Source organism: Oxyura jamaicensis, chromosome 8 (assembly GCF_011077185.1).
Source record: "Oxyura jamaicensis isolate SHBP4307 breed ruddy duck chromosome 8, BPBGC_Ojam_1.0, whole genome shotgun sequence".
NCBI classification, from domain to species: Eukaryota; Metazoa; Chordata; class Aves; order Anseriformes; family Anatidae; genus Oxyura; species Oxyura jamaicensis.
The window spans coordinates 10,148,099-10,173,905 of NC_048900.1; the positions used below are offsets into that span (position 1 = coordinate 10,148,099).

A 25,807-nucleotide genomic window follows, 5' to 3' on the forward strand; every position below is an offset into this window, starting at 1 on the left:
CAGCATGCTCCCGGCGCCCGCTGGGCTCTGCAGCTGGTGACAAGGCGAGCCAGGCCCGCGCGATGCTCTCCTCCACGTCAGAACGTCCGCTGCGGGCCTCCCGAGGCGCTGCGGGAACACTGCTCGGGTCCCTCCCTTCACACGAACCACCGCGCACGCGCTCGGCGCTTTCGTGAGGCGCGAGGGCGATTCCTCACCTGCCTCTGCCTCCTTGCCTTCCCTCCGCTCCTGCCCTTCCCCAGCAGCTCCGCAAGGCCGGGGCCCGGCAGGGTTTCACCTCTCGGGGCACACGGAGAGCCGCCGCGGCTGGGGTCTGCGACCGAGCAGGGCGGGGAGAAGGGCGAGCTGGTGGCAGCCGGGGGCCGGGACGGGGCTGGTACCTTCAGAAAGCACCGGGGAGCACCACGGGGGTGGGGGGGGGGGGGGGGCATTTGGCTCCTTCTCCTACGTGCACCGGGGTCGCGTCCGCCCGCCCCGCGTCCCCAGGACAACTCGCCACGGCACGGCGACGCGCTCGCTACGTCCGGGAGCGGCGGAGGTGAGGGGGCAGCGGGGCAGGGGGCTGCCGTGGCGTGTTCCTACTGAGAGGTAGCGTGGGGCGAGCGGGGCTGCCTGCGGGCGAAGGGCTGAGACTCGACTGGGCTTCGTTTTTTGGCTCCTCGGGGAGACAGCCAGCGCGAGGCCGTGCACTGCTTCTGGTTTGTTGGGTGTGGCGGTGGTCGGTTTTTTGTTGGTTGTTTTGTGTTTGTTTTTTTTTTTTTTTTTTTTCCCTTTTCTCCCCAAAAAACTTCATACGGTCAAAAAGACGTAGGTGGGGGGGGGGGGGGGGGGGGGGGGGTGTTGTGGCGGTGGCAAGGGGCGGGGGGAGAGCGGCTTCTACCCAGAAAAGAAAGGGAAGAGAGTATAAAGAAGTGTCCAGATTGGCTGAAAAAAGCATCCCGACGAAGAGAAGAGAAGAGAAGGAGTCTTCTTGTGTGTGCTGATTGGTTTCACCTCCAGTCTGACTGCTGCGGTGTTAGGAGAGGCCCCCTCCCCTCCCGCCCCCGCCGGGGCCGGCTCAGCCAGGGATGCAATTTGCTGGGAGATCAGTTGGAGGTATCAGAGTGAACGCTGCCAGGGCCTTCTGTGGGGGAGGTCACCGACGACGGGGTAGTAGCGTCTTGCCAACCTCCATTAGCCTGCGGGGAGGGAGACACGAAAATGTCAGCACCACGGGCACCCGACGGCACACCCGGTGTCCCCCCGAAACGCCCACCCGCCTCCCGGCGGTGTGACCGGGTGGCGTTAGGGATGGTCCCCCCCCCCCCCAGCTCTGTCACCCCCATCCCATGGTGGCCACGGCAGCTCGGGACGGTTTGGGTGGAAGTGGGGGTTTTGGTGAATTGTAAGCCTTGAATTGAATTTCTGTCCTTTTATGAAAATAAAGGTATTTCTGCAGAAACCCTGTACTCTTTTTTTTTCTTAACCCTCTTATAGGATCCTTCCCCATATAGAAGGAGGAAAATAGCAATCTCTGAACAGGAAACCCCATCCTGGCACTCTGTGTGGACCCAGGCTCTACGAAAATGCAGGACAAGAGAAAAGCAGCAGCACCCACGGGACCTATGAGCTGCAGTATGCCCCTGGCATCGCTCCATGCCCCCCTGCCACTTTTCCGGGCACCCACCCCCAAAGGTCCCCCTGCTGCCACCCGCACGCATCCCAGGACTGCCCGCACGACGCGGCGGCGATGTCCCACTGCGTCCCCCAGACGCAGCACACCCAGAGCCGCACCCCGAGGATCCTCCCCGGGGCCACGGCGGGCACGCAGGGCTTTGGGCCACCTCCCAGCACGAGGGGCTTCCCAGGAGCAGCACCAACAGCCTCTGCCACCCGGGGCTGGTCCTCCACGCTCCCCAGTGTCCCCCTGTGAGGGACCCCAAGCCGCAACGCAGCGGAGATGCAACCACTGTACATCCAAGGGCTCGTGTAGCAAAGGCAGGCACCGTTTTTCTCGCTTTTTCAACCAATTCAGGAGTGGGCAACCCACGCCCCGGTGCCTTCCCACGCACAGCCCAAATCCTCCGGCCTCTGGAGGGCAGAGCTGGCCAGAGGACCCCGGCTGCCGCGCGCCAGAGCTCACAAAAGCTGCTCCTCCACGGCTGCCGTCCCCTTCGGAGAGGAGCAGATGTCGCACCCCACCTCCTCTGCTCGCTCTGACATTGATTCAGTGCCTGGCTAATTAATCCTTCCCCACTCCTGCCTGCGCTGAGTCGGCAGCAGCCGCCGTCCCGCTTCAGACGTGCCCGGGCTGCTGCGCCCTCGCCGGCTGCCTGTCCCGCTGCCTCCTGCCGCAGGGCATCCATCACCGGGGCTGACAGCCCCACGGCCGGGACCCCGCGGCACGCAGAGCTGTGCTCATCGTGGCAGGGGGCCACGAGGACGTTCTGGGGCCGTGCCCACCCCGAAGCGTCCAGGGGAAGGGTAGGAACCCAACGCTGCCCGGTGCATGGAGCAGGACTGCTGGCTGGCCCCTGCGCACCCTCGCCAAGGGCTAGCAGGGGGTGGGAGCAAGGAGGCACCAAAAGGCAAATTTGGGGGTCTAAAACCAACTTGTGGCACGGCGTGCAAAAAGCAGAAAAGACAGGAGTCCAACGTAACCGGCTTGCACGCTCCCCGTGGACACTTCCAAGCGTGCCAGCACACACCGCGCCTTGCAACGCGCGCAGGCCGCAGAAAGGAAGGTGGAAACCGCGACCAGAAGTTGGTGGCGGGTTAGCAAACACCACTCGGCCTCACCTTGGGTGCAAGCATGAAACCAGACCACGCGCAGACGTTTACGGCCTCGCCAACAACCCTGCAGGTGCCTGCGGAGACAGCCGGGCTCGCCGTGCCCCCCGCGGCCGCCTCGCACCCACGCACGGGCCCCGACACCTCGCACCCCGAGACGCGGCACCCACCCTTCCGCGTCTTGGACCACTGCAAGAGGCAGCAATTACTGTAGATTATCAGCCCGACAGTGACAGGCCGTGTAAAGAGAGACACAGAGCCAACTCCACCGCCCAGAGACTGGCATATTCAAGTACACTTAGGACATTAATAGCAATTTACGTGCCATCAGTGAGAGAGAACCACAATAGCTGCGCTGGCAGCCTCTTATTACGAAGCCTGTTATTTGTTGGAGTTACAAGCTATAATCACAACAGAAACTTTCAAAACCCTTATCTTCCGTGACGCACCAAATCTATTTCAGAGCCGTAATTGCTATGTCACCGGAGAGTTTGCTGCTTAATGCACTCAGATGCCATTTAGTGTTTGCAGGGTCATTACAGCGAGCAGAAGGGGGGAGAGGCGGCGGGGGCTGCTCGGAGCAGGGCTCGGTCCCTATTGTGCTGAACTATTTTTAGAGAGGCTTTTTCATGCCTGCCAAGGCTGAGAGGAGCAAGGGGAGGGGGAGAAACGTCTTGAAGACAATGGCTGCGGTGCCTCGATGCTCAGCACCTCTCTCTCGTGCCCCCCCATACACAGGGAAGCCCCGCTGTGCTCGAGGTGGGAACCGGCCTTCACCTTTTGCAGGAAAGGTTTTGTGCCCCCGATGAGCATTTCCCAGTCCCATCCAGAGGGAAGACGAGAGGATGGTGGTGAGATGCTGACCCACGCTCCTAGGGGTCTGGCCATCAAGGTGCTTCCCCCCACTCATGCTCCTGCTCCCCCTGCCCCCAGGTTAGGGACCAAAAGAGGCCCCGGGGTTGGCCACAACTTCAGCATCTCGATGCCATCCTTTGCTGCACGGCATGTACAAGCTCTCCACGAGGAGGCTGGATCCTTCCCTTTCCTTTCACCCCCCTGCCACACTCACCGAGCCATGTGCAGGATGAACCCGATCCCACCCGGCTGGCCCGGCCCCTTTGCAAGGAGATCTCTTGGGATCTGACTAGTCGGTCCCTCGGGATCCGCTGTGATGAGCACCCCTCAAAGAGGGAGCCTGGGGAGGAGGCAGCAGCGGCTGCCCCTGCTCACTGCCCCCGCACGCAGCGGTGACTTCCTGGGGAGGGACACGGCCCCAGGCACGGCAGGGCTCTCCGGGACATCTCTCCAAATGTCACCTTCTGGTGCCAGAGCACGGGCACGGCCTCGGTGGCTGTCCAAGCGGTGGAGCCCCGGTGGTGGACTGCTGAAGCAACGGGTTCTGGGGCCGCTTCCTGCAGGTCTCCCAGCGCTGTTCCTCCAGCAGGTCTGGCTGGCTCTCCGCCTGGGCCTCCGACGTGGGGCTGGTTTCCTGCCAGGTCTGTAAGGAGCTTTCTGCCTGGCACGGAGGCTGTCGCCACGTCCCGCTCTGTGTGACCAAATCCTTGTCCCACCATCAACAGGGCAGGTCAGCCTCCAAACACAGCGGACACCAGCAGGTCTGAGAGAAGGGGAGCAGCCTCCAAGAGGTCCCATACCTCTGCGAGCCAAACGTGCCCTCCCTGCGATACGTGCTGAAGCTCTTCTTACACGGACCTGGCAGCAGATGGAAAAACCCCAAACCCCTTCCCGAGAGTGACGGTGGCAGCCTCCAGGTCCTGCGAAGGCATCTCTCAGGAGGCAGGGGGCTGATGGGTGGATGGGGCCTGGGCACCGAACACCTCTCAGAGCACCTTTCCTATCGTGAGCATCATCGCAGGTCGTGAAGCGCAGCTTGCTGGGGGGCGTAAATTCTTGGAGAAAGGGGCCCCACCTCCCATGGGTAGCACGGTGCTCCTCGCTTTCAGCTGGCAGCCGTGGATGTCAGCCCCCCCGGCACACGGTTACTGAGCACTGCCCTCACGGTGGCTGTGTAAATAGGTAAAACGGCATTTTAAATATATAAAAAAAAAAGAATCCTGCACAGATGAACTTTAAAAATAGCCTCCTGTATTAACAGTGATTTATAAACTAGCCTGTTCAATTTTCTTCGCTGCAGGATTAGGGATGGAGGGAACATGGGGGAGAAGGGAAGAGGGAGCTGGGAGTCCAAAAAGAACCCTCTGCACGGGTTTTTCTTTAAGACGATTATTAATCACTAATTAATTAGCAGACTGAGCCAAGTATTTGCAGCAAGCCAGTCTGAATAACAGCGTGTTCATGCGCAGATCCACAGGAGCAATCGCCCGCGCGGAGGACGTAGGTGGGACATCCTCTTTCCAGGTGTGCCCGACAGGGACTGGGGGATCTCACGGAGTGAGGCCAAAAGCCCGTTCCTCGCCGGGACACGTGCTGCTCAGCACCATCTCCAGCCGGAGAGGCGAGGTGGGCTGCGTGCTCTGCCTCGGCCACGGGGAGCCAGCGGCTGGGACATGGCCGATCATCCTGGTAACGATGCAGAACCAGCGCCGGCGGAGCTGTCAGCGGCAAGACGCGCTTGCAGAAGAGTCGGGGAGGCAACGGGGCTCTGGGTGTATTTCTGTCCTCAGCTGTCACGACGTACACGCGTTTCAAAATTCAGCCTCCATCACGGAAGGCGAAACCCTGCGCGTTGCCTTCCCCTGCCAAGCTTTACAGCGGTGGAGCCGGGCAACCTGCTGCTGCCTTCCCAGACCTGACGGGCTCCGGGGATGACTTAACCTCAGCCCCGTACGGAGATCTTTGTGACAGGGCTCTTGACTCGGTTTCGGCTCATCTCCTTCCAGCAGCTCACAGGGATGCTCGGGTTAGGCAGGGATCGCAGCTTTCTGTGTTGCTGGCAGCCTTCCTCTGCGTCCTGCTTCCCTTCCTTGGCATTAAGGGGTTGAGGAGAGGCAGGGAAAACCTGCCTGCTGCTCCAGCGACGGGACAGCCCCTGCCTGCACGGAGCTGCCCAGCACCTACCCCGGGATCAGCACTTCCCAGAGGGCAGCCAGGCTTCAGGGGTGGGCAAACCACACGGCCGGGGGCCATCGAGTGCTTTGGGATCTGGCTGGACGCGAAGACACGAAGTGGCAAGCAAAAGGTCTTGAGAGACAACCCAGAAGATGCTTCCTAAACTTTCTGCTCCGCTGTAGACTCCTTGTCTGGCTCCAGACGTCTATCAGGAAGACCACACTAGCTGGATATACGGAGTATCCCCCCAAATTGGTGGGCTGTGTGCCCACTGCCCTGTCTCCGAACATCATCCTTCCCATGCCTGGTCCCCTTGGGCCGATTTTTGCTCCTGCCCACCAAGAAAACCAGCCTGAGCAGCCATCGCCTGCCACCCACCCCGGGTCCCCCTCTGGGAAGCGCAGAGCACAGCGCCGAGCTGCTGCCAGCTCGCCAAGTCCCAGTGCTGCTCCCGTTACCACCACAGCTGGCAGCCAGAAATACCAGCCCAGCTGCTGACGTTGTGTTTGGCTTTCAAGTTCCCACTACTTCTTTCTTCTCCCCTCTCCCATCGCCCCCCTCCCTGCCTCGTAATCCCCAGCAGCAACCCTTCCCCCCCCAAATTTTGGCTCAACCCAGCCCCCTGTTATTTTCCAAGCCAACTGCAACCGTAATCAGCTCAGCCTCTTTCCTTGGGGGTATTTTAATTTATACAAAAGTATCATCTCTTATCATGATCAGCCTCTGATTCATTTACTCTTCAAGTATTAAAAAGCCAGAAAGGGAATAAATTCAGCGCACAGAGAAATTAATGCGGAACGATAGGCTCTTTCATGTGGCATTTTCAAGCACCGCTTTTGCAACGGGCTTATGTAATGAGACATAATTATCTGCACATGTTCAATTACATTACTTCACAAATCCTCCCTGGCTCTGCCTCGTGACGTCAAGCTGCCCGCTAAGCCCCAGCGCCCGACGGAGCGGGGAGCGCAGCCCCCATCCCGCGGCCCCTTCTCCTGCCCGTCCTCCCCCCTGGGGTCTCCCCGCGCCGGTGGCGGCCTCCCGAAGGCCAAGGGCCCCAAGATGGCCAGATGCAAGGTGACAAAGGGCAAGACCCAGGTGGCTTCCTTGGAGGGACTCGAAGGGAGACGCGGCAGGGCAAGGCGCCCCGTGGTTGGCGGCTGAGGCCATGTTCTCCCATCCCTGAACGAAAGGCAGAGGCAGGGAAGGGCTGGAGGCTGCGAGGAAGCTCTTTTAATGCCTCCTCGTGTATCACATCTCCTTCTCAGCGCCTTTGTTTCGAGCTGACAAGAAGCCACAGATGCCGGCTGGCGGAGCCGGGAGCTCCGCGGGCTTCCCTTGGCTGCCTTGCCGCAGGCGGGCGCTTTGCCGGGGCAGCCCGTGGTGCTGCAGGGCCGAGCCGAAAGCCGAGGCAGGGACCTGACCCCCTCACCCCATAAATACACCTCTCCCATGCTCCGTGGTGCTGCCGGGGTGAGCTGAAAGCCAAGGCAGGGACCTGACCCCCTCTCTGATGCACCTCTCCCAACCTTCCCATCGGCTACATCCTCACCAAAACACAACGCGGCGCCCGCCACCTTCCTGCCCAGCCCAAGACCACCCCACCTTGACCTTCATCCTCCTCGCCGCTCCACGGGGCCGCGGCAGAAAGCCACGGCCATGGCCAGCCGCCCCCTCCTCCCCTCGCCACCCCGGCCGCCGCCACCACCAGCCACTCCGCAAGCACGGCCTCCTTTTCCAGGCTGCCCTCTTCTCCCAGCTTGCTGTCACCGCCGCTGAGATGGCGGACGATTGATCTGAGAAATGAAGTTGGATTGCTGTCCCGAATCTACACTCGGTTCTCCTTGTGTGTGTCTGATCGATTTCACCCTGTACGACACAGCTTGTCGCTACGAATTTTCATGCTAGTCAGAACCCGCCAGCGTACCCACGAACAAGGAGAAGATGCTTCGAAGCCCTCCCTCCCCCTCGCAGCCTCCCCCGGCCCGGTTGGGCGAGGTTTTCTTGGGTTGCGCTTGTTTTTCTCCCCCTTCTCCTCCTATTTATGATCATTATTGCCGTCAACCCCATCGTCACCGCGCTTACAGCCCCCTCCCGCTCGCCCGGCCCGGCTTTGGATGCTGGCCACGAAGGGGCTATTTTTGGGTGGCCGCTCCGGGATGGATTGCTCGGCGTGGAGCAATCATTGGGGTGCTCGTGGTGACATTCCCCACCGCGGTTACGCGAGGTGTCACCTGTTTAGCAGTTCCTCTCAGCCGAACGCATGTGGCCGCAGGTGCCGCGCCAACGCTGATCGGCTGTGACAGGCCTAGACGCCAGCTGCCTGCACAGAGCCTGCCCGGTCGCCACTTTTTTCGTGGGCAGAGCTCTGCCGTTGGCGTGACCGATACAGAAGCAATAAACTAGGTGACCGTAAAAGCAAAGACAAGTCCTACTAAGTGGCATTCTGAGCCCTATGGCTTTGAAATAATTGGTAGTGAGAGAACAGAAATGAAAAAAAAAATAAAAACAAGAACCCAAGCCTATTTTTTTTTTCTTACACTGATGCCCTGCGGACTATACATCTGACTTGCTGCGAGTCCGTCACTGTATCCTCCTGTCTGGCTGATAACATGGCGAAGGGTATCCACCTAAACAGACCAACGACAACAAAGACACAAATTAGAGGGAAGGAAAGGTGAGTGGGCAAAGCCGCTTCGGTTCGTCTTTGGCATGGCAAGAACAAATCAACAGTAACAACAGTAACAAAGGTGCGTGTTTAAAGAGGGAAGGGGGAAGAACCGCGGCTGGTCCCAGGGTGAGAGCCAAGCTGGAGGAGCGCTCCTGCCTCCCTCGCCTCCCCCAGCCTGCCCCGGCGGCCTCGTCACGCTCTTGTTGGTCCCAAGTCTTGAGATATGAAGAGCAGGGAGGGAGAACAGCGTGGCAGGCGTGTGGTTGGACCTCCTGGAGCACGTCGCTGCAGTCAGCTCCACCACCGCGCTCCAGGAGCCGCGTTCCTACCCCTAAACCCTTCCACCCTTTGGCCCCAAGCGGCGAGAAGCTGACATCAGTGGAAAGAGATCTTCGGGGCTGGGCGAGCGCAGCTCCTCCTTTCATTTTGGAGGGCCCCGAGAGGGATATACCTACCATGGCAAGGTCACCGTCAGCTCTCCTCCGTGTGCCCCGTTCCTCTCCCTCCACTACCCCAGCCCAGCCCCGGCAGCGGCACGTGCGGCGAGCATCTCGTTGCCCACGGATGCGTCCAGCACTGCGAGGGGAGCAACCTCGGCTTTAGAAAGCTCTCCTTGCCCGATGCAGAAGTGGCAGAGTGGCTGTCGTCTCTCAACACAGTACAGAGCTTAAACGCCAGACAGCAGACTCGTGGCTTATCTGGACATCGGATGGGGAGTGGGAGATCTAGGTGAGCTACTCTAAATTCGTTCTTTTTGCCCAAAAGCATGGGTTCACGTTTCAGTCACGCTGCTCAAAGCTCCCTTGCACTGCCTTGTTGGTGTGTACATGGGTGGTGTGAGTGCCTGCGCTTTGGGAAGGTGGGGAGGTGATGAGGGGTGGCTTTTAATTTAGAACACCAAAAAAAAATCTAGCTGTGGATTCTTGCCTTTGCAGCAGACACCTGGTTTGGTATCAAGGAGTAGGTGGAAGCCTTGTAAAACGAGACACCAGTCCAAACCTCTGGCCCCTTCCCTTGGAAGAATAAAGCAAGCAGAACCTAAACCTCATCTGCTTTCGTTTGAGTACATGCCTGTTTCTCCTAAACCTCCTCTCCTCCTAGTACGACTATCAAGCCAGAGCCAAATGCATTCACAAAGTGTGGGCAAGTCTCCTCAAGACCATGGTTGTTGGTTTGGTTGGGTGTTTGGTTTTGGTTTCTTTTTGATTGATTTTTTTGGTGGTTGTCGCTGTTGCTTTTTTTGGTTGGTTGGTTGGTTTTTTGGTTTGCTTTGCTTTTTTAAGTGTTGGTTGGTTCATTTGTGCTGGTTGAGATTTGCTCTTTTCGGACGGGAGGGAGAAGTGCCAATACAATCAAAGGCTCCTCCAACACTAATGCATTCACTGGCAGTACATCGGATGGGTCCCTACCTGTGACTGCACGTTGGCTCCAACCTGGGCCCCTTGGTAAGAATCCCCATTGAGAGACTGCACGCTCATGAACAAATCTCCAGAGTTTGACATGTTAAAAGAACTGGAAGAACCTGGAAAGGAAAGAGTGAGGCACCTGAATCACAGAAAGGAAAAAGATCCACCCCATGACTTTCAGCCAAGAGGAAGGAACAACATGCAAAGCAACCACAAAAACAAAACACACAGTCAGGTTAGTAGTATGAAGAACAGAGCAAGCAAAAAAAAAAAAAAAAAGGGATGCACTCTTGAGGTTATTCAAAGCCACATGTTGTTACAGCTCAATGCCAAGAACATTCTTCAACAGCTCCTCAGCTGGAGGAAGGATTCTTCATGCTCTGGACTGAGATAAACAAAACGCAGCCTGGAGGACTCAGACAGCCCTTTCCCTTCATTTCAGGGTATCAAAAGCCTTCAGGCAGCTTTGCAAATCTCGATTTTTGGAGGTGTCCACCCGGCAGACTGCACTGGAGAACAGAATTACCCAACCAAGCCCCGCTGTCAAAAGCAGAAGCCTTTTCAGCGCGGCTAACCGTGCAGCTGCTGTTTGTGAGGAGCTCAGCTCAGTGTGGGCAAATCCTCACCGTGCTGCCTCCCGCAGGGTGGACACATCCAGACACCATCCAGTTCCACGTCCAGAGCTCCCGCTGAGCCAACGGGAGCAAAGGGCCACAAAAAATGTGAAGGCACCCGGGCCAGACTCCCGTTACTGATCTCTTTGGCAGCTCTTTCCTCGTGTTGGGCTCCGAGAGAACGCGGGGGTGTCACAGCCCCGTTGGGCCAGCTGCCCCAGAATGAGCTCCGTAAGCAAATTCCCCACCGCATGCACCAGTCGCCAGCGTTACACCAAAAAGCGGTAACGGTGAAGACAACTGGGTGGGATCAGGAAAAAAAAAATAAGAAAATAAAAGGTCCCGCTTCCAGATTTGAGATAACCGAGCACCTCCTCGACTGCTGGACAGAGAACACAAACCTATCATGTAACTGGAAGGCAGGGGAGGAGGGAAGGGGTTAAAAAATAAATACATAAAAAAGGCTTTATGGGATTATTTCAGAACTCATCGTGCAGATCAGCGCGTTAAGTGTGAGACAGCTCAACGTGCAAGGTTTGGTTATATACATGACGTTAGCCTTGGAAAGGAGAGACTTCAGGGGCCCAGGTCAGCTACGCTTTCGGCTCCAACCCAAAATACGCTCTCATCATCTCCACCGCCACTTCCAACTCGGAAGAACGGCAACCACAGTCCTGGTGGAATTGCCCAACTATGGCTCATGCGTACGCTCTGAGAAAGGTCAGACAATCCCCGTCCTCGCTGGAGAGCAGAGACACACTCTGGACAGGGCCAAGGAAGGCTCCCCTGATGGAAGCCACCTCCAAGACCAGGGAGCAGGCGGGAGGTCTACACCGGAGAGTACATGTTCGCTAAAATCTCTGCCGCTCTCTTGGCAAATGGCTCTTTTATCGAGTGCTGGCAATTCTCGGAATTGAAGGGAAGCAGAAATATCACAGCTAGGTACAACGCCCGGGACAGGCAAGAGAAAGATTCATCCTGAGCACACCGAGCCTTGGATCAGGACCCTGCTACCGGTGCCTGAAAGGAGCAGAGCCAGGAATAGCTCCATTGTCTGTGCTCCCTGTCAGCCCTGCCCGGCACGTTTCAGAGAATGACCCAACAGCGCTGCGTAAAACAACCGGGACTAGGCAGAAGGCAGCTGTAACCACCGCCTCCTCGGCTCGCCTGGCACAGGGTCCCTGTCACTTCCCAGCCTCTCAGGTTACTCGCTGATTCAAAGGCAAAAAAATCTACAGGAATCAGCTGGCAGGGTGAGGATATCCCACGCCGACACCCGAAGGCACGAGGACGGACACTTTTCACACACACCAGGACGCTTCCTACCGGGTTCTCTGAATGATCACTTTGACTACCAGCATAAAAGCCCAGAGCCGTGTGATGGCTTTGTGCGCCCACAACGGCTGAGAACCAAAGGGTCTGGCAGTTAACCCTCACAAGAAGCAGAGGCTATTCTCCTGCTCTTTAAAGGTGAGCAAAACCCTTTGAGATCACACAGGCGATCAGCACCAGAGCTGGAAAGAGGAGCTGGGAATCCCTGAGCACCTGACAGGAGGCCACCACCACTCTACCCCTGACAGAGCAGTATTTCATCCCACCTTCCCCTACCAAAATAAAACAATAACAACAAATAAAAATGCCATCAACGTAACCGACACTTTACAGAAACTTAACAAACCTGCCTGGAAAACTGAGACTGGGAGGGAGGAAATAAAATAAACAAACAGCCTCCAACTCTGGTTCTGAAGAGCGCCGGTGTCTTGGAAATCATGAGGAGCGCTGGAGATGTCACTTACAAGATATACACTGCTATCGGCACGGGGTGTTTTTACAATATATGTGCATATCTAAACGGCAAATGTGCCTTGCTGCCGATGCGGATGCAAAGATAAATATGCGCATAGCAATGGCCCGCATGTATGGATGCGCTTGTATCCGAGCCATAATTGCAGGGAGCCCTGTGCGCGGCTGCGCTGCTGTTTCAGCACTCTGCTGCCCGTGTACTAGCCGGGTATGAAAATTACGACGGCCCAAAGTCTCGGAGACTCGGCTACGAGGGACCGATGCACTGGGGCAGAAGAGGGGGCAGGAATGTGAAGAGTTCTCAGAATGAAGGCACCGGTATCCTCCGTGGAAACGAGATGAGGGAACACAAGTCACATCCTTCCGCCGGAGAAGGCTCCATCATTAATCTAATCCATCTCTCTGCTCACTGTAAACACACCAAAGGTTTTCAGTGGTCACAGTTTGATCTCCTTGAGAACTGCGATGTGATAACCACCTCTGAGCTTGTCTACCCAGGCTCCGACCTTGGCAAGAAGTCCCTTGATGCTTCCTTATGTAGACAAAAAATGCCAGAATAAACAACGCTTAGCATGACTCATAGCAGTGTGAAACTGGTTCATTTTCAGCATCCTCACTCACATCTTATCAACCTCAAGACCTATCACCATCACTCCCTAGTGCTGAGTTCCCATCAGGACAACACCAGCTTCAGAGAAAGAGGCGGAAATGTTTAAAAAGAAACGAGCTATGGCACTTGCCATTGGGTGAGAGCCTACATCAAAACAATGCCAGCAACGAGATCTCCTCCACCCCTATCATTTGCGATGAGCACAACCCACGGCAAGTTTGCTTTCAATTCAAAGAACCTCACAAGTTCGATCACTTATATTTCTTGCACCACTTCTCCAGCTCTCCAGAGTGCTTCTCCCCCAGCTTCTCTATGCCTTTTCTCATGTTTTAACAGTCTCCGCTTCCACCTTAAATTTTCCAGGACCTCTGACAAGTCCTTTTTCTCTGAAGTGTCTGACGATTTAAAAGGCATCAAGAATAAACCGTAACAGTGTTCATCGGAGCTGAAATCAAACCACCTTCATCTGCTGCCTCATTCCACCTACCACCAACGAGACAGAGATGCAGCACAGAGAACCACTGAAGTCAGCTTTGGTCACGTATACTGAGTCTGATAGCAGGACCGAAAGCCGATGTAAGCCTGGGCTGGCTCTGCAGGACATTCACTGTTCTTGCTGAGCAACGTTCAAGACAGTGAGACCACAACCAGAACTGTCCCTTTGCCAAAGCTGGGTCCCCTTCAACGCTGCACTCTGACGCTTCCCATGAAGTGACTGCCACAAGCAAGTGGAGGAAGGCAGAGAAGATGCAGCCATCAAGCTGGTGCCTGATGAAGTACATTTCCAGACAATACGATCCCCTCCGTCAGCAGCTTTGCATGAAGATTTTTACAAAACAAAAAGGTGAGCAGGGAAAAAAAAAAGTTCAGGACGATTTTGGCTCCTCTGCATGGAAGATTTCACTGGATGTCATCGCCTGTGTGTGGTCCTCCAGGACTCTGGTTGGCAAAAGGGTCAGCCCGCATGAAATAGCTTTCATTTGCCATGTGGTTTTTGTGCTGAGAGTGTCCAGACAATCAAAGTGAGGATGGGGAGTTGTTAGCCCAAATGAGCCAGACATCTCAGCTTATTTGAACATCTGGCTGATCAAGCCCAACTGTGCATATTCAGGATGAAAAGGTGTTTGACATTCAGGCCTGGGTGACTGAGGGTGGGGGACCCTGCTTCGAACGTGCCAGATGGCCAGACAGATGCAGTCCTTGCCCTTGTCAATGTGTGGCCAATCTCTTTGACTGACTGTAGCCATTCGCCGATCTCCGGTATCATGGTCATCAATGCAGAGAACAGATGGGCCTGCCCAGCCACGGCAGAAATGAATTTAGCTCCTGTCCCAGGTCCCATCGCTTCCAGTTCCACCTCCTCTTCCAACATCACGGCCCTCTGGGGACTACATTGCTGGTTGCCTCTTTCTCGTGACCTGTCCTCTGCCTACGCACTTTCTTCCCATGTGCCCTGCCACGTATTTAAACCTAAAACTTCCCAGCACATCCAGTCTTTGTTCAGGCTCCTTGTCACCAAAGTCTCAGCCAATGATCTGAATACAGAAAAAAATCCATGGTGTAAAAGGAGAGGTATCATCCACCTTAGTCCTCCACCTCTTCATCCACTTCCACATGCCTCCCAGTGCCATTCAGCACACCTGGGTGGCTCACGGCCCTCGACAGCATCCTCTAAATGTTTAACTGATGGGTATTTCGGTCCTAGCGTGCACAGGTGTGCTTCTTGCTGCTAGCACCTACAGGCCAACCTGAAGAAGGGACGGTCACAGGACTCCAGGTGTCATCAGGAGGTGCCTTTGCCCCGCAACGCGACGCAGTGCAGGGATGCTCGACTGAGCTGTCACATCCACACGGCTCAGCTGGGGAGATCTCAACCTGGGATGCCACTGTTGGAGAGGAAATCCTGAGGCCCTTCCAGGAGTCTTCTCAGAAGGCTACGAAGACATCCAGTCCCACCACCTCTGCAAGCTGACCCAGAGGCTGTCGCGGTGCTGGTCACTGCTGCAGCATACGGGGAGACTGGTGGCACCTGGCCGGCTTGGAGACCCTTTGCTTCTAGCAGAGAGAGGACATCCATGGACTGACGTGCTGCTTTAGCACTGCCGAGGCCCCTGAAAAGAGGGCGATGTTTCTGGAGAGCAGGTAAGTGAGCCAGAAAGAGGACCCAGGAGCTCAAGTCGTACACGTTAATAACAAGGCCGTTTGTCCTCCCTTGGAAGCACGGTGTTATCCAGGAATTATCTGAGCCGTTTACTGCGGGGTACCAGCCAATTTATCTTTCAAACGGCCGTGGTACTGCCTGTGGGGAAGTCAGAGAAACAGACTCGCACAGGAGCACTATCTAACCGGGGAAATGCCTATTGCACTATCCGTGGGTCAGATCCAAACCCATTTAACTCCTCTGAAGCCTCTCCCTTGCTATTCCAGACCACTGGGTCTGACTCCTGTTGAAGGAAGAAGAGGAAAGCTCTGCCTCTTCACTCCAAGCTGATGTGGACTGCAGGGCAGCATCATGTGCAGTCGGGATCTCCCTCAACACACGATTCTGCTGTCCTCCCAGCTTTTCTACACCGGGGGGTTAGCCATTTCATCACGTGTTTCGAGTGAGCTGTTTGGAAAGGATGACATTTTTAAAAGTGCTTCTAAATCTTCTGCACTTACAGCAATGGAAGGGAAAAAAAAAAAAAAAAAAAGAACAAAAGAAAATTCCTGCAAACCATCTGTCCCTGCGGAACTCTGCATCACCCACCCGAGCCCTCTGAGCTCCTCAGCCGAGGCAGAGCAGGAGGCACAGCCCGCTCACGGGGGGCTGGAGGTGGGCAGGATGCCTCCCTGCAGCATCTCTGACCCCAAGCTGCCAAATCTCGCTTCCTTCCTCTTAGCAGCCTACCTGCTAACAGCACGTGTCACCCCCTGGCCAAAGGGCATCGCGAGCGGACACCGAGCTCAAACGCACAAGAGTGACTGACCCCTTCCCACTCTCCTTCCCACCCCTAAGAAGAAAAGAAGCACACGGATATTTGTACAGATAATCAAGTGCATGGCACCCGTGAAGTTCCCCTTGTTTTTTTTTTTAATCAGCTCCCAGTTGTCCATCGCTCCTGGGAGCTGGGCACAAGCAGCACAGAGCATGGAGACCGCCGCCTGGGATCGTTCTGGGCTCGGGTTTTGGGGCCGGCCGTCCTCGCGGCACGCACCACGGACGATCTGAGCATCGTTCTCTAGCGGAGGAGTTGAAATCTGGGCAAAGTGCTTTGTGCCTTTGACCCTCAAAACAAACAAATGGAAACCACAGCAAATGGGCAGGGGAGGGGGAAAGGGGAGGGAACAAAGCGAGCCATGGATTTCCCTGGGTCGCACTGACACAAAGGGAAAATAAAATTCACACAGAGCACACTCTTGCAGGTGATCCAGACATTGTCATGTAAGCAATCAAAGGTAACCACAACAGAAAGAAAACCAAAGGATAAAACTTTACCCACACAACCCCCAAAATGGCATGAGTGACGACATCCCAGAAATAGTGGGCTTTCTTAAACAGGGCTACTCATGCTTTCAGCCCCTACTGGAATAGAACAATTACACAAGGACTTTTCTTTTTTTTTCCTCCCCCCAAAGAGCAAACAATCCCGTTTTTGTTTTTAGATCATTTTTCTGCTTTTGTGTTTACCATCCATGCATATAACACCCAAGACATCACCGTCACTCACACGGTCTGATCACATTGCTTTTCCAACAAAAACCAGAACAGAGAAGGGGAACCAAGAAAAAAAAAAACAAAAAATGTAATGAAAAAAAAAAGCCCCCCCCCCAAAAAACCCCCCCCACAACCCCCCCCACTTTTTTTTTTTTTTTTTTTTTTTTTTTAAGACCACAAAAATGAACCAACCAAAACCAGAAAACAAGAACTGAAATAACCCAAAGGAGAAAATGAGAGTGATTAGAGGGAGGGGGGAAAACAAACAAAAAAACGAACATTAACAACCCAAAATAAAAAAACAAAAACTAACCAGCTGAATTGGGAGTTGAGGGTGAGTTAGCCTGGCTTCCATGGGCTGACACATTGGTAGCCGTGACAGCCGTTTTGGCAGCATAAATATTGGCTTCCTCTTGAAATTTACCTATGTTCTTCTTGTACCGGATTCTCTTATTTCCAAACCAGTTTGATACCTAGAGCGAGTTTAAGAAAAGACAAAGACGTTAACGTTTCTGCTCCGGAAACCACGGCTGGGTGAGGAATGAGGATTAGTTCAGGTTAAGCACTGCATCATGTTCTTTTGTCCCCAGATTGATTAGCCATGGGGGAGAACCTTCTACCTTGTGCGTGCCATCCCACCCCCTGGAAAGACAGTGGGACCTTCCTGGGATCTGCAGGTTTGTGCGGATACATCTGGTTCCTCTGCAGATCGGACTGCCATCGAGGGAAGCCTCTAGAGGAACTGCTAGACCCACCCCACAAAAATATCAGATGGGTTAAAAAAAAAAACAAGAAAGTCAAACGACCCTGAAATTGCAGGATTTGAAAATGAGCACGTTTCTGTTCGGTACTTTGTATTTGCCTTCTCCGCAGCATCCCTTCGACGGGGACAGCAGTGCAATGCGCTTCCTCCCTCTCCCCAGATGCACTTTCCCCTCCTTTTGGAGAAGCCTGTGTGGCTCCCAGGAAAAATACGCAGTGAATTTACTCAGGCCTGGCAGATGCACAAAATTGCCTTGATATTATCTATGCTCTGCTTTTTGATCCATTGAAGTTAAATCAGTGCAAAATGCTGGAAGTGAATGCTTTTCATCCAGCCGAGCTCTGCTCTCTGTGATTCAGCGTAAGCTGAGAGCTAGCCTGGGAGCACAGAGCACCTTCAGGGTGAGGCTGGACGGGAGCGTGGGGCTCATCCCAAGACCAGGGAAGAAGTGTGTCCCTGCTGGGTGTCTGGATAAATACCCCAAAGTTTGCACGTCAGCAGTGCAGCACAGCAATAGCAAATGTTGAGGCTGTGCAACCAGGTGGGAGTGCCCAGCCAGAGCTGCTTCACTGGGAAAAAACATCAGGTCACTTCCTGAACCACCGTGAGCTCTGCCTTCCCCAAATCAGCCCTGCTGCTGCTGAACTCGTTCATTTGTGGCCACTATGTCGCAGTCAACAATTCCAGAGAGGTGGGGAAGATTCAGCCTCGAGTTCGGGATGCAGCTCTCAGCTTCTCTGATGACACTGGACATAGAGAAGCAGGGGAATGTCTTCCTGGGTCCAGGTCTCGAAGCAGAAAACAACCTGCAGCCACCAAGTACCTTGTTTTAGAAAGCTTAACAGGATGAAGAAGACAGGCACGTGCCAGAGGATGCTGTAACTGTCCCACAGGACCTTCACCCTGCCTGGGATTGCTTGGAGCTGGGACTCCGAACTGATCAACCCCATCAGTGGGACTCAGACGACTTTCTCGTTTGCTTGCTGGTGAGCAGTGTTGATAACTGAAAGCTGTAAGATTTGTTCCTACGATGTTTCCTGTCTGCAGTGGCAGGTTAATGGTTGGACTTGATGAGCTCAGAGGTCTTTTCCAACCTAAATGATGCTATGATCCTATAGAGTGCTCAGTGCCTTCTATAGAGAGGTGGCTTCATCTGCCAAGTTACCTGTTACTGAATTGCACGTACCCAATCCTGTGCTGTTGCAGTGCAGGAAAAAAAAAATATAACATGCAGAGACTCCAGGGTGGCAAGAAGTAATAAATCAGCACCCCACCCAGATCTGGGAGCAAATATTCAGAGGCACCAGGAGCAGGCACTGCTTGTCAGGAGCCCCGTTCCCCTTCTTGGACCAGCTTTCTCATTAATGACCATGTCCTCCTTCGCAGCCTCCCCACCCAGCTGATAAGCACAGCATTTCTCCTGGGCATTTTCTCTTCGCGAGGGAGAAGTTGTAAGTGCGAACAGATGAATTAAAAGTGAGAGGGGAAGCATCAGGACAGCTGTAGCTTTCCTGGAGCCAATATGTGCGGTCTCTCGCAGGTAACTCTGAAGAGAATCAACGTTTGGGTCTTCTGGCACAGGGGATGCAGTCGGAGTCACTCAGCAGGCATTCAACACACTGACGACACCTACCCTTGGATGCTGCTGCTCCTGCTGAAGGCAGACATGCTCTCACAAGGACACCAGATGCTACTGCTGTCTTCAGTTTACTCAAGTGATGAACAGGCATGTGCCTTGGGGCTGGAAAGAGGCCCAAGACGAGGAATGCAACAGGAGCCTAGAGGGAGTGCTAAGCTCACATGAGGACAAGACTACCAGAGGCAATATACCGGCTTTCAGTCGTTCAGCTTGCTCCAGAAAGTGAAGAAATAAAGAAGGGCAGGCCTGAGTAATGCACAGTTGAACACTTCAAGTACTGACTGTTCTCCTCATAAATCCCAGGTCAAAACTACAGACTGCAGAAACTACATGGCTGCCTCAAATGTATGGAAACAATTCTATTAGTCTTTATCAAAAGCCTTTCTTTGAAGGATAAGCAAGTCAGGGAGATGACATGTTCAGCAGCACAAGAGTAACAACAGAGGAAAACGACCTGGGGAAGCCCACCCTCCTTGGGCACAAGCTACAAACGTTAGCCTGTTTGACCCAAACCCTTCCCACCAGGACCTTGCTCCTTCAACCTCATCAGGCAAACTGCTCAACTCTCCCTACCACCTTCAGAGAAGGGACTTTCAGCTCAAACAAGCTCTTCCTGCAAGCCATCACCTATTCACCAAGCAGAAGACTGCTTCTTGCTGGACCATTCCTGTGCTGTTAACCCCTTGGCCGCACACAGCCATTGCTGTGTTAAGCCTGCATCCCTCCCAAGTCCTCTCCGAGACTCTCCTTCTTCATCCCCAGCTTCATCCTGCCAAGACTGCTGTCTACTCTCCCATCCACTGCACTATCCTGCTCTAAACCCATTTAGTAGTTCGGTGTTTCACACTGGGGAGGTCTGGGGTTCCCTTCGACAAGTTAAGGTTTCCCTCAGCAGCCTTTGCTGTATTTCTGGGATCTCTCACCTGTGAGACTGTGATGCCGCATTTCTTGGCTAGCTCTTCTTTGGCTTCCTCACTGGGGTAAGGGTTGCTGAGATGGGAATAGAAATACTCATTCAGGATTTCCGTAGCCTGCTTGTTGAAGTTTCGTCTCTTCCGCCTTAGTGTGAAGAAAGAAGGAGAAACAGAAGGAAAAGGAAAGGAAATCAGTGCCAGGGGTCCAGAAACAGGAATGCAATTTTAGACGCTTTGACTTTCTCCATTTCCCTCCCTCCTTCCCTTTCTCCTGGATGCAATGGACTTATGGCCATGAATCTTCTCATCTGCACCTTGCAGGTGACTCCTCTCTCAGCACCCTCCAAAGCAAGTTAAGTCTCCTCAAATTATCGCTGCATCCTTCAGCTCACAGAAGCCTCTTGACACTGGCACCCAGCTCCCACACCTGGGAAGGTGACTCCTGACACCTGGCTGCCCTGGCCGAAGATGTCAGTGGTACTCTGCAAAGCTCTCTGCTGAAAAAGCAGCCGTAGCTACTTCCTTCTGTCACATCGAAATGAGCAGTGTGCAGCTCTGGGGACCTCCCTGAGACACAGGCTGAATGCCTTGTACTTCTCTCCCCTCTCTTGCTGAGCCCTGAGCTAAAGGATAAGGAGGATAAGCCATCCCTGGGGCTCAAGACCAGGAGCCCCTACCCTCCTAATCCTCCTCAATTCCCCCCAGGAGCTCAGACACCTCTCCCAGGCCTGAACACGGCTGCGCAGTGGCTATGCAGAAAGGTCTGGGCAAGCGAACTTACCGTGCGTCCAGAAATCGGGAGCGCAAGATCATGACGGCTTCACACGTGCTTTGCTTCAACTGCATCTGGATGGAGCTGAACTTGCGGTGGATGATGCTCACCATCCGCTCGATCTCCTTCGGCGAGATGGGTCGGGTCCGGCTCTGCTCGCGCAGCAGGTTCATCACGTGGGTGGTGAACTCGTTGCAGGCCTGGGATGGCAAGAAAAGCAAAAGAAACCCCAGGATCGGAAGGTCATTCGACGGCGTCACGGACAACACGGAGGCAACGTAGCTAAGGAGGGAGACGCAGGGTGAGGCCTCGATGGCCAGGGTTTGGTAGGGCAGACCCACAGCGAGGGTCAGCTGCTCTCACTGGCCACACAGAGGGAACGAGAGACTCCCAGTGTGTGCAGAGCAAAAGGCAGAAGCCAATATTTTGCTCTCAGAGATCATGAATGGAGATGGTGGTGGTAAAGCTCTAGGACCCATAAAGAAGACCCAACCCTTACGTTTTTTTCTGGGCAGGACTGGGGGAGCTCCAGCTGAAGGTGAGAACCACCAACCTTTCAGCCCTCCTCCCGCTGCCCCAGCACCACGCGTCCTGCAGAGCCCCTCGAGCTTCCCACAGAGACACAGCCGTGCTCCAGGCTCTTAGCACATCAGATGAGAAGTAAATAACAATAATAATTAAAGCCTGAGTGAGGCAGGAGCCCTGACAAGTAAGGGCAAGCAGGTAATAATCCCAATTAGCTTGCTGCTGGCAGAGCGCTGCCTGGCTGCTCCTGCTGTCCCCATGCCACACGGTGAGGACTGGGGGGGATTTGGGGGCTGGATGAAGGCAACTTCATTGCTCTCTCCCCCATCCCCTCAAGGGCAAAATGGGATCCTCCAATTCCCAGAACCAGTCTGGGATCCAAGCCCCCAAAACCAGGCTGAAAACAGCACCAGGACACTGATGGCCTGAGAAGCTTTAGGGACATGGACATGGACAGATGCTGTGGGGACAGCATCCCCATTTCTCACCCCATGGTGGGGAAAAAGGGACTGACTTTGTGGACTGGTGACACAAGCTTGACTTACTATCTGCCGCCCCACACTTCCAAGCTTCTCCAGCAATTTGTCCCCCTCCGATCATCATCCCTAGGTCCAGCCCACGAGCACTTCGGGAGGTGACAGATCCCTGCAGCTCAGACCCAACAGGGACACGTCACCGAGGCCAGCAGAGCCCCTCAAATCGGTCATCACCAGCATCACCTACCAGCCCCAGTCTGCTGGGGGTGAGGTGCTGGCTGAGTGGTGGTTATAAGAGCTCTGAGCCAGGCGACTCTTTGCTCCCAGATGCCTGAGCAATTTCAGCTTGTCTCCTCTTCTCGTGAAATACGAGCATTAAAGGCACAATTGCAGGGGAGCGCCATGCTGTCACAGCAGCAGCCAGACACAGTGTGAAGCCAGGCCAGCAGCAAGGGGACTGGGAAGAGGGGAGGAGAGTCAAGAGCGCCGTCCTGAACCCGGCTTTTGGAGGGCTGCAGGTGGTGGTACTGGCTCTGCCTCTCCACAGCTGCAAAGATGTGGCCCGGCCCCATTTCTAGAGCATCTTGGTGGTAAAAATGACATTGTAAGCGGGTAGTGAGAAGGAACAAGCCAGGGGAAGGTGCTGGGCGAGATGTGGGTGGACTGGTGTCCATTTGGAGGACAAAAACAATGCAGATACAAATTCAGAACAACAAAACAAACAAACAAAAAACTACCTAAGAGGAGGAAGGAACAGAAATGCCTTCCCCAGAGCCTGTGCCCTTGCAGCAGAGTCCTCCCCGGCTCTGCCCTTCCCGTATCTCTCCTTGGGCTCGGATGCCAGAGGACGTGGGGTCTCTCTCCCCCCCTTTGGGCCTGGGGCCTGAAAGATGAGCTGTGACGTGCTCTCCACCCGTACCCCCGTGAGATGGCCGAGCTGCCCCCGTGTGCCACGCCGCCGCCGCGTACGCGCCTCGAGGGAGCAGCAGCAGCGGCTGAGGACAGCCACAAAGGTCACCCTGATAGCACTCCCTGCCCGCTCCCCGGGCCCTGCCGCCCCCTCCTCATTTAATGCACTCTCCAAACGCCTTTAACGACGTGACCGTGCTCTGCTTCTCCAACCACGGGCCTGGCTGGCAACGCGGGCCCCAGCCCCGAGCTGCGGGTGCCATCAAAGATAACCAGGCCCGAAGGAGAAAGGACCTCGATGCTCTGCACCGCGAAGGCTGACGGCCTCAAGATGCTGCCCGGCAGCCTTCGTGTGGCCAAGGAGGCACATACAAAGGGGTGACACGTCCCCTAGCTCCGCCAGCACCCGGTTATAGCTGGGTAGGAGGGCAGTGGGGCTGGCTTGCTCCTGGGGAAGCAGATCTGAAGCAGCTGCGCCCGTGCAGGCCTCAGCCCCGGCGTCTGCCCTCGGCCCCGCCATGGCGGCAGGGCACGGCGCTCAACCAGAGAGCTGAAAGCGCCGCCCGGCCCCTGGCTGCGGGGCCGGCCGGGCACCCAGAAAGGAGGGATGCTTTCTTGCTCGCACTGCATAAACCGAAACCTCTGGGGAGAAACCACATTCATCACAAGGGCAAGTTGCGCGGCAGAGAGGAGAAGTCTGCACAACATCTGGAAGCATTTGAAAGAGAGCGATTTGGAGCTTTGGCTTGCAAAAGCTTCTCATGCAATTGTCAGTGTTACTAATAGCTGCATTCATGACCCAAATAGTTTTTCTTTTCTTCTTTTTTTTTTTTTTTTCCAAGAATCATTTGCCACAAGAAAAAAGACACTTTTTTTTTTCCCCCTCCCTTCTGGAAAAGTAACTTTTGAAGCAGAAGATATATTCAAGGAACATTTTGACTCAATCTTTGCTTTAGGGTCCGTGGAAAACTGCCAGCACCACGACCAGCACCTCAAACAGGAATCCCCCTCTGACAGGGCCAATTTGGGTCAAAATGGCAGGGGAGGAGTGAAAACTGAAAATCAAGGGGAGGAACACATGCGGAGCCTATTTTCACAGCCCATCTCAGTGCAAAAACAAATATGAAAGTGTTCTCCCAACCCTAAAAAATCACGTTTTCACTGTAACACAAAGCAACAGTTAGGGTTTGCCCGCGCACTCCTAACAATAGATGTCAGTAGCGAACCAGGCTGCGCACATCCAGCTCGGCAGTGCGGGACGGCGGCCGCTCCACGTCCCCGCACAGCATCCCCATTCCAGCCCTGCCCCGCGCCACGAATGAGCCTGTTACCTGCTCGTACTTCTCCAGCTCCGTGTGGTAGATCTGCCGGATCTGGGAGAGTTTGGCTCTGTAATCGGAGTGCTCCACCGAGTTGTCAGAGCCGGCTCCTCCTGATGCCGCGGCGGCGGCGGCGGCGGCGGCCGAGCCTCCTCCTTTTTCGGGGCCCGCCACCCCCTCGGCCAGCAGCATGTTGTCTAACCGCATCAGCTGCGGGTCCGTGGGCTCCTCTTCCTGCGCTCCCCGGATGCTCAGCACTGCACGGAGACACAAAGGGAAGAGCCTGAGTCGTGCCTGCTGGGTCAGCAAGGACAAGGGCAGACCCATGGCGGGGAAGGGGAGCGGTCCAGCACAGCTCTTGGTTCGGCTCACCAACACCAACTGAAACTACAGGAGATTTACCAAAACTTGCTCAAACCCAATTCATGCACGGGATGGCAAGCTGGGAGTCCCTAATCCAAACCTCAGCTGTGCACGGCCTGATCCTGCACCATCCGCATCAGCCCCCAGCGCCCCAGCCCCACGGCAGGAGGAAACGCAGAGCCCAGGGCTGGCCGTGCCTCAAGTTCCCTCTTTTTAAATACGGGCAAAGAGGGCTAAAGCACAAGGAGCTGTTAGTCCCCGGAGGGAAAAAGAAAGAAACAAAGTATGGAATAAATTTTATTATTTGGAAAACGCCTTCTTTTAGAATCTGGTCGTTCCAGTGAAGTCTAAACCGCGCTAAGAAAAGGGGCAACAATAAATCAATCCTCACAAAATGACTTGCCAAGGAGAGAATTTTTCTCCCCTTTTTGTACTCGCTGTTTCAATTATTGCTTCAAGTAAAAGTCATTCTCCTTTGAGTGCTTTCCTGTAAAAATGACATGGGAGCACCCCGACCGCTCGGAGCGCCGGGTGCCTGGCTGGAGCCCGGCTGGCGGCGAAGAAGAAGAGGGAGGCACGCTGCACAGACAACACGAAAGCTTTCGCACCCATATGTATTGATACATAAACACACACACATGCAAAATTCTGGGGTTTTCGTCACGTGGCAATGCCGTTTTGGTTACGCCTGCAGTCTGTGTTTGCACACACAGGCACGGCCTGTGGTTTCCACAGGTGTGCGCATCTGCAAAAATATAAAACCAACCCTTGACAAGTGAACAAAAAAAGACATCTCCGAAGAGAAATGAGTTGTATTTTCCTGTCTCATCCGTCACAAGGACCCAAAACACCGAGTAAACTCGTGCACATCCCTCACGCACACGCACCCGGAGCTGGGTGATGCTGTGTGGACTTTAATAAAGCTGTGCCTGCTTACACCCGAGATGGGTCCGACCCCCTTCTCTGACCCCCTAATCCGCAGCAGAAGCAAAAGCAAGGGATTTTCACCAGCATTTAAAAACTGCATCTCAAGTCAGCTGCCAACATGGAGTACAACCAGAGCAGCTAAAAGCTACAGCCAAGCAAGGAGCGTGTTCCTCCCCAGCCAGGAACAAGTGAGAGAAGGATAGAGTTGTTATCAAAATCACTCCACGTAAAAGGCCCCGTTGAGAGGTTTGGATAACGCGGGGTACAAGAGCTTTCTTAAGCCCCAGTCTCCTCTGAAAACACTGTTTTCCAGACCTTAACACTTATTGGCATTTTTGTGATTAAAACATGCACTGTCAACAAAGGTGGGAAAGTTGAAGGGGGAGAAAGAAAGAAAAAAACCAGCAAGAGTAAATTTGCCAATAAAATGAACTAATACTAAATAACTCCACACTAGGGCTAATCGTGTATATAAAGAGGGATGGCAGCACGGGGCCAGATCTGGATGCCCATTTTAGAGCTACGGGAGTCCTGAGAAGCCAGGTCAGGCATTTCTCTCCTCCCCATCGCGGAGAGACCAACTTGTTATGAAAAACAAAG

At 54.6% G+C, this 25,807-nt stretch overlaps 1 protein-coding gene across 4 annotated transcripts in view; it reads right to left on the reverse strand.

The window, feature by feature from the left end:
• Window positions 1-802: 802 nt before the first annotated feature.
• PBX1 (PBX homeobox 1) overlaps window positions 803-25,807 on the reverse strand; it is a 117,568-nt gene continuing 92,563 nt past the window's right edge. For 3 of the 4 annotated variants that reach the window (XM_035332923.1, XM_035332921.1, XM_035332922.1), the window contains exons 2-8: window positions 23,930-24,174; window positions 20,698-20,888; window positions 19,926-20,061; window positions 16,914-17,073; window positions 9,880-9,992; window positions 8,340-8,429; window positions 803-1,178 (exon numbers count right to left, since the gene is read on the reverse strand). In XM_035332923.1, coding sequence (XP_035188814.1) covers window positions 1,086-1,178; window positions 8,340-8,429; window positions 9,880-9,992; window positions 16,914-17,073; window positions 19,926-20,061; window positions 20,698-20,888; window positions 23,930-24,174 — 1,028 coding nt within the window. In that variant the 3' untranslated portion in view covers window positions 803-1,085. The remainder of the gene's footprint in view (window positions 1,179-8,339; window positions 8,430-9,879; window positions 9,993-16,913; window positions 17,074-19,925; window positions 20,062-20,697; window positions 20,889-23,929; window positions 24,175-25,807) is intronic. The other variant, XM_035332924.1, reaches the window with a different exon arrangement.